The sequence below is a fragment of the Belonocnema kinseyi genome, chromosome 6 (assembly GCF_010883055.1).
Source record: "Belonocnema kinseyi isolate 2016_QV_RU_SX_M_011 chromosome 6, B_treatae_v1, whole genome shotgun sequence".
Taxonomy (NCBI): Eukaryota; Metazoa; Arthropoda; class Insecta; order Hymenoptera; family Cynipidae; genus Belonocnema; species Belonocnema kinseyi.
Window position 1 is genome coordinate 78,413,560 of NC_046662.1, and position 9,090 is coordinate 78,422,649.

At 28.7% G+C, this 9,090-nt stretch overlaps 1 protein-coding gene across 1 annotated transcript in view; it reads left to right on the top strand.

Moving 5' to 3' along the window:
- Positions 1-9,090, top strand: part of LOC117174366 (regulating synaptic membrane exocytosis protein 1) — a 522,514-nt gene that overhangs the window by 466,595 nt on the left and 46,829 nt on the right. Inside the window, exon 18 of the mRNA XM_033363427.1 lies at positions 5,610-5,941. Coding sequence (XP_033219318.1) covers positions 5,610-5,941 — 332 coding nt within the window. The remainder of the gene's footprint in view (positions 1-5,609; positions 5,942-9,090) is intronic.

Below are 9,090 nucleotides of genomic sequence, written 5' to 3' on the forward strand. Positions count from 1 at the left end.
CGGAGCATTTTGAGCAAAATTTTGAATTTTGCAAAAATTGTTCATATGCAAAATCCAAAATTTTGCTCAAAACGCTTCGAAAAAATTCAGGCGTATTCCTTGTCTGACTACAAGAACTTTTTATTCTTGATGATTTTTCCGAAAAGCGCATCGTTTATTGTAAAAAAATTCATGAATGTTTTCACAAAAATTTTGCCATTAAGACGCCATTTTGAAAATACTAAAATGAAAAATCGATCTTTGAACCATGGATTCTCAAAGTTTAGACATTTATTCCACCGGTTAGTGAGATTCCAGGTTAATTACAGACTCGAAAAGCTGTGGAAAATGGTTCACAAAAAAAAATAGGCACGAAAAATCACGTTTTTTTTTGTTTAAACTGCATTTTGGGATAATAAATAAAATTTTTCAAGAATTTCATTGGCACCGTCGGAAAGAGGAAATCTTAAGCAATAAAAATATATGTGTCTCAATGTTTTCTAGTGTCGAATAGTCTTAGTTATTGGCCGTTGAAAAGCAGTGTACCGGTAGTGGCGTTTTAGGCGTTTAAGGGTTATGAAGGAGTGAATTTAGAAAAAGTGACCTAAAAAAATACCTAATCAGTTCGAGAATAGGTCGGCAAGCGCCATCCAAGAAGGGTTTTGTAAGCTACGATAATTAAAAACTTGTTAAATTACATCAAAATTTAATTTAATTATTTGACATTGGTTTAACTGAAATTCGTTTGAGCGCAAAACAAATATTTTTCGTGAGCCCAAGGAAACAGGAAAGGGCGGCTAGCTTAATCGAAATTCTGTGATCGTAGACCAAATACTTTTAGGGTGATAATTAAGTCAGAAGAATTACAACATTTCATTTTAAATATATTTTATCATAGAAGCTTCAATTTAAACCTTCCAGCATATGGGTCTAGAGTACAAAATTCCTCGTTTTTCTTATTTTGAACCACTGTAAACAAAACAAAACCATGCATAGAAACGGTTGAGTATAGTTTTCCCCGAATACTATAGGGCTGATTAATTTTCATGCCAAATATCAGCCTTTAAGCACAAATATTGCAGAACGTAGGAGTGATGAACAACGAACGGACGGACATCTGACCGTCGTTATAAGAGTTTCTGGTAAACCTTACGAAGCACCGAAAAATATAATAAAAAGCAGAATTCAAAATTGTTTACATATTAAAATCGGTCACAAACTTTTATATGCAGGCCTCGTATAAAAATTGCGTTTACTGCACTTCTTGAATAAAAGTGGAGAAAGATGTATCAGAGGATTGTGCACCTCAATTTTTTATTAAAAATTCTTTTATAGAATGAAGAAAAGTAACTTATTTACTTGTACTTATCGGTTAATCGATATTTCCCTGTCACCAAAAATAGGTTAAGAGGATTTGTAATCCTCGTCCTACTTCGTCATAACCTAATAAGCTGCAGCAAGCGACTGCCTATTATGTTTTCAGTTTATTTGAAGATGCCTTATTGAGAAAGGCCTAAAGTTATTCCGAGTGAAGTTAGATTATTATCATTCGGGTAATAGAATCTATTAATTATTAATAACGCGGATTACTCGATTATTTATTCTGTTCGATTGTTAGTTTGTTACATTTTTATATTAAATTATCTATCGTTGACGATTTACTACATTTTCGATTAGAGGAGTCAAATTCTGCTTGTTATGCTTTGTTTACAGCGAAACGGCTCACGTTTGTCAGAGATGTTATTTTCTCTGAGACGAATACAAAAAGCCATACAGATTTACGAAATTATTTCAAATAGTAAAGTTCAGTTATAATCAGTCATTCAGGATAGCTTTCAACTTTTTAGGAATCTTTTTGTTCAGCAAAGTAGGCTCATGTTTATATATATTATTTACTGTATGGCTAATAATAAAAGACAAACGAATTTGCTAAAAGGATTTCACTCATAAAGTTTAATTATAGCCAGCCATAAAGGACAAAATTATGATTTTCATGAGTTTCTCCTTTCTCACATAAAACGGACTTGCCTGGTAAGAAGGTGTTAATTATTATGAATTAAAACGTGTTCGAATATGGTTAAATTCACAAGGCTTTAAATCCAAAACAATGTCGTCTTCTGTGGTTGACTTCTCAATTCAATTCTGTTGAAGATGATCTGGTTTAATGCAGTGAAGATGAAATAAATTCTATTTCAGAGGGCGAGTGCAGATTCAGAGCAAATCAATTCCACTCAATCTCATCGAAAGTTTAAGTTATTAGGCGTTTGATTATATAATATTCGGAAAGGTAGCGAAAATTATTTTTTTTTTATCTCACGGAACACGTGAATTCGCAACATGTTAAATAATGATAATTGTTTAAACAAATAAATTGTCTTCATAGGCTCTAAACCATATAAAAAAATGTTAAGAAAGAAACTTGGTACAAGTTAAAAAGTACAATTGGGAATTAAAATTAATTAATAAAATAACACAAACATGTAAACTGATGTTAAAAAAAAACAATTTGAATGCAAGTTGTCGCTCGTTTCGTGTAAATACATTAATTCCGTTTCATTTATTTTCAAAACGGCATTCATTTCGATAGGAACGTTGTAATCGAATTTAATACACACTTTCTTACTGGATTAAGTTTCTTTAAAATATTATTTTCTCTTGCACAAATAATAAAAGACAAACAGATTCACTAATATGTTTTGAGTAGTAAAGGTCCATTAACGTCAGATATTAAGGATATGCTCATAAATGTTTTTGTTACGTATTTCCTATGACAGTAAAAAAAGCTCATTCTTCTTGAATATTATTTTCTCCACTACGATTTAAAAAAGACAATCAGATTCACTAATAATATGTTCAGTATTAAAGGTCAATCATAGTTCTATGTAAAGTCTGATTCTTGTGAATTTCTTTTCTTATACAGCGAAACAAAGTCATGTTTATTACTATTTTTCCAGTAACACATAACAAACGACAAAAGAACTCACCAAGGTGTTTAAGTAGTAAAGGCTTATTGTAGTCAGACCCAGAGGATTTAAATGTACTTCTTATGTATTTTCTGTATTTCTTTAACACAAAGATAGGCTGATTTTTGCCAGTTGTTATGCCCTTTTTAATCAGTCCCACACTTTCGACCATCAATTTCATTTTGATAATATTAAAATAATAAGTACAGAAAAAAATTAATAAAAGAGAATTTTTTAAAGAAATGTTTCATATTGTAAAAATGTATAACATATTTAAAAAAAGGACAGACATATAAAATTTAAGCTATGTATATAGAAAGTTAATTAAAGCCACTAACTTTTTCTAAATGATTTAAAAATTATGACGTCACACGAATCTTTCCACGCCATCTGAACAAACCTCGCTATTTGCGTTCCGCGAAACCTTGTCTATAGGTAGGCCATGTTCAGATCTATAGTATTTGCAAGCCATTTATCACATACCACAACCATGACCCATGTGTTGGTCTACCATATTTTATATTGTACTAAGATAAAAAATGCCTTACCATGGATAGAAGTAAAAAAAGGAGTTTTAATCATTTACAAATCTTTACAATTTTATAACAAAAAATGTAACTCATGTTCTGTATGTTGACAATGTTAGTGTATTAGAACTAAAATTTATAGACACAAATGCTGTTTTTATTACGTATATGATAAGATTATTTTATGATTTTATATCGAATGGATTTTCATTTTTTAATTAAATACCTGTTGATTGTTTTATATTTAATATTTAGACTTGGAAAAATACCTTAACCAGATGAGGCCCTACGTTTATTGCACGATGTGCCGTTTCTTATATTAAAGGTCAGTTATAGTTTGACACAATGAACTGAATTCTGCTTTTTACGTTTTTTTTAAGCGAAAATTGGTCATGTTTGCTATTATTTTTCCAAGAACACATAACAAAAGACAAAATAACTCACCGAGATATATTTGGTAGTTTTCTTTATTTCCACGGCGAAAGTTGGTCATATTTATTGTTATTTTTCCATGAACAAATAACAAACGAAAAAATAACTCACTGAGATGGTTTCATTAGTTAAGACCCATTATAGTCTAACTCAAAGTATGTCCGCAAATGTGTTTCTTAAGTATTTTCTTTGACAACAAGATAGGCTTATTCTGTTCAAATATTACTTTTTTTGTCACAAGCAAAAAAAAAGGACAAACAGATTCATATGGTAACGGAATCATGTTTTCTATATTCTTCCGGTAATACACAACAAAAAAAGAATTCTCCAAGATTTCTTAAGTAATAGTTTCTTATTAAAACAATATATTCAGATTTGTAGCTAAACGGTTTCATGATTGTTATTTTTTTTACTGAAACACATAAAAAAAGAAAAAACCCTCTAAGATGTTTTAAATAGTAAATGTCCTTCATTTGCAAACCCAAAGGATATAAGTTTATTTTTTATACATTATCGTTGATAACAAGTGAGGTTCAATCTTCTCAAATATTATTTTCTCCGCTACAATTAAAACAGGACAAGCAGATTCACTAAACATTTTTTAAGTAGTATGTTTCAGTTATGGTTAGGCATAAACAGTGGAATTGTTCTTTTTATGTGTTTCTTTTTTTTACAGTGAAACTGGGTCATTTTTGTCATTATTTTTCCATTAACAAATAACAAACAACAAAACAACTTACCAAGGTGTTTTCAGTTGTAATGGTTTATTGTAGTTTGCCCCAAAGTATATGCTTTTTATGTGTTTCTTTTCTTTACAGCGAAGCGGGGTCATGTTTGCTATCATTTTTTCAGAAACACATAAAAAAATTGTTTAAATCCAAGATGTCTTAAGTACTAAATGTCCTTGATTTTCAGACCTGAAGGATATAAGTGTGTTTCTTGTATATTGTGTTTGCCAACAATAGGCTTATTTTTGTCAAATATTATTTTCTCTACTACAATTAAAACAAGACAAGTAGATTCACTAATAGTTTTTTTAGTAGTAAAGGTCAGCGATGGTTATAAACGAAGAACTGAATTCTTCCTTTTATGTGTTTTTTTACAGTATAACTGAATCATTTTTGTTATTATTTTTCTATTACAAATAACAAACGACAAAAGAACATAACAAAGATATTTTCAGTAGTAAAGGTACCTTATACTTTGGTCCGAAGAATATAAATGTGTTTCTTATGCGTTTTCTTCGACGAGAAGAGAGGTGTATTCTTGTCATATATTATTTTTTCTGTTACAAATTAAAAAACCCACTAGATTCACTAAGACATTTCCAGTAGTAAAGCTCAATTATAGTAAGACCTACAAAATTCGATTCTGTTTTATATGCGTTTCTTTTTTTTTACGAAACGGGTCATGTTTTCTATCATTTTTTCAGGAAGATATAACAAACGACCAGAGAACTGATATTTTAAGTAGTAAATATCGATCATAGTCAGACCCAATGGATATAAATATGTTACTTATGTACTTCCTTTGACAGCATAAAATTCTCCTTCTTGCCAAATATTGATTCCTTCACTACAATAAAAGAAGAAAAATACATTGAGTTAAATGTTTTGTATCAGGAACTAATAAATATTTTCTTTTTCATGTCAATAAATAATTAATGGGAAGGTGCAAATGATAAATCGAAAGTTGAATCTAATTTTAGGTATCGATTAGAAGATCCAAAAGGAATGCGTATAGGACATTCTCGATCACCACGAGGGTCATTTTCAACAGAACTCGTACAAAGATTGATAAGAAGAGACTTACAACAAAGAAGCTATAGTGATGATACGCACAGCGAAAGCGGAAGTCCTGAACCCTCTCTTCTGCATCCAGATCATGCATTATATGGAACTTCGAGACGTGGGTCGAGCCAATCAGAGATACTAGAATTTGAGCCCTACGAATTGAGTAAGGATTACAGCCGATCCTTGCCAGGAAGTCGCAGAAGCAGTTTTCAGAGTCAAGGACAAGGAGGAGGAACTGATAGCAAACGTAATTAAATAATTATCATAATTATATTTTTTAATTTTCAATACAATTTTTATTGTTAATTTTATTGTTAAATTTCTTAAATTGTGAAAATTACTCATCGTTCCCTCTCTGCAACTGGTCAATAAATCCAAGAAGCATTACTAAATTGGCACCCTTTATATAGTTGAGTCGAACTGTATTGGAAATCTTAAAATAATTCAGTGAATGACGTGGCAGCGACTCCTCCAATTTTCTCCACTTTACTTGAAAACTTGTTCGTTTCGCCTTGAATTCAAATACTTCTCTATTCTATAACTCCGTACAAAGACCTACGTTTCCATTCGAACCCGAAGATTTAATTAAAAGCGAATTCAAAGGATAAATGCTGGTCATTAAGGGTAACAATAATTGAAATCCATCTTCTCTCACCAACAATTGCGGATTTAATTTAATCTGGCCGCTAAAAAATCTTTGATTCAATGTGAAAAAAGATTACTCGCGAGAAAGAAATTACGAAATCCAGCCAAAAGTTTCAGTCCTTAAACGTGGAAAATATTCACCTCTTCCTTAAAATTGAAATTTTGTTATAAACCTGGAGTACTCAATTTTCTCAGATATTCATATTTATTCTTCACATGTCTTTTTCGCACATACGTACATATATAGTTCTTACATATGGATGCTCGGATTTTACTTTGACTAGTTACTATTCCTTTTCAATGAGATTATTTGAGATACGTCTATACATTGCAGGGAACTTAAGCCATCTTCATATTTGGTTTATACCTTACAATGTTTTCTAATATGAAAAAAAAATTGTTTGCGAAAGAAAAAATGTAATATTCGAAATTTCAAAATTAAAATTTATAAATATTTTTGAAATTAAAACATTTAAAATTTAACCATTTTGCATGGAATGGTTCAAAATTGCACAAGTATAATTTTTCAATTAAATTAATAAATAAGAACTCAAAGCCTGAGTAACTAATGTTTTATTATTATTTTCACATTATTGTAGGTAAATTATTATATTTTCTTTAATATAATTAAACTTCTCGACCCATTTATTCTCTATAACTTAATTTTCACTTGTGTTCGAAACATACTTTGGTTTGAAAATTGGTTGACAATTTGGGACATAGGAGGGAGGGGCTTACTCAGAATATGAGATTACACATAAAAAATATAAATACGAATAACAATTTTTCGAAAACTTAAGAGCATGGAAATTAGTGATTTTTCTTTTCAAGCAAAGCATCTGCGTTTAGATTTTACACTTTTTCCTCTTTGCCTCTTTTTTAAAGAATTTCACATTTTTCTCCTGTTTTCCAGAAACTTTCCCTTTTTTTCATTTTTTTCGCTTAAATGTGAAGTGAAGTAATAGAGATTAATAAAAAATCCATTTATTTTTCGTTGAAAAATTTACTATTATATTTTTGGTTCAGAATCTATCTATTATGACTTAAAATTCTACTATTTGTTTAAAGGTTTAACCATTTTGTTGAAAATTTGTTATTCTTTCACAGTTAAAAATGGCGTTTCTTCATTAAAAACTTATTTAATCCATTTTTACCTAACAATTGATTATTTTTAGTTTAATATTCATTTCATAAATTTTTCTCTAAAAATTAATCTTTTCTGCTTGAAAATTAAACTACTTGGTTAAAAGTTGAGCAACTTTTTTAAGAATTAATTATATTGGCTGAAGATTAATTTTTTAAACTAATTTTATTCAAATAGAAATGTAACCATTCCATTTTGGGTTGCAAATTGAACATTTTTATTCACAAATCCAATAATTAAATTTTACATGTATAATTTACTTATTTGGTTTTATTGTTGAAAATCATTTTTTTAAAACACAAAACAATTGCGTTTTAGTTAAAACTTATTTCTGTCATGACTTAAAAATCTGTCGTAGTTTCAAATTCAGATCTTTTGTTTAAAATATCGTATTTTTGGCTTAAAAATTAATTTCTTTTTGGTATATATTTGATATTTTTGGCTACAAATGAAATTATTTTTTTGAAAATCTTTCTTTTTCAGTTGAGGATTCAACTATTTTCAATTTAAAATAATTTTTTTAAGATATCAGCTATTAAAATTTTCATAAAAAATTCACCTTCTTGATTGAATTTGACTAAATCTGATTTATAATTATTTCTTTCTTTAAATATAAAATATTATTTTTTTAGAAATAGACTTATTTAATTCGAAATTTAACTATTTTGTTGAAAATTTAGTTATTTTATTCGAAATTTCACTATTTTGTTGAAAAATTGATTATTTTTTGGAATTTTCAGTTTTTCGTTGAACATTCCCATTTTTATATAAAATTTGTTCTTTTGGATTAAAAATTCGATCCTCTTCTAAACAATTCTTCTCTTTCGCTTGAAAATTCAACTATTTGTTTAAAAATTCAATTGTTTTTTTATGGACTTTGATCGGTTTTTTTAAATGAATTCAAACATTTTGTTGAAAAATCATCTTTCCAGGACAATATTGCATTATATAGTTGAAAATTCAACTATATTTTGTATAAAATCATCTTTTCTGATTGAAAATTCGACTGCATTGTTGAAAAGTAGTCTTTTTGGATTAATAATTTATTTTTTTAGTAGGAAAGTTATTATTTTAAAGTGTATTAGTTAAAATTCATCTCTTTGGTTGAAAATTCAAGCGTCTTCTAAAAAATTCGTCTCTTTGGCTTGCAGATTCGACTAATTGGTTATAAAAATGCAACTGGTGGCAGTTAAAGTTAATTCATTTTTCTTTGACAATTCGAACATTTGGTTCAAAATTTGTAACTTAATGTTAAAATTTCAACTGCTTGTTAAAATTGTTCTGTTTTTTTTAATACATTCGACTTTACAAAAGATTTCAGATGATTAATCTTCTTTGGTTGAAAATTAAATCATTTTGTTGAAAATCAATATATTTCGACTGTAAATCTGAAGCAGTTTATATTAAATTGAATATCGTGCCTGCACAACAATTGTATTCAAAAGAATTTATTTCACAATTAGTTACCTATTTTCGTGAAAAGGAATCCTTTTTCTCCTGTTTTGAGAGTAGTTTTTTTGTGTAGCTGTAAATTCTGCATGAATATTATATTTTATTATAGGCATTTAATAAATAAAATCGAAGAAAAAATTATGACCCAAAGGGGG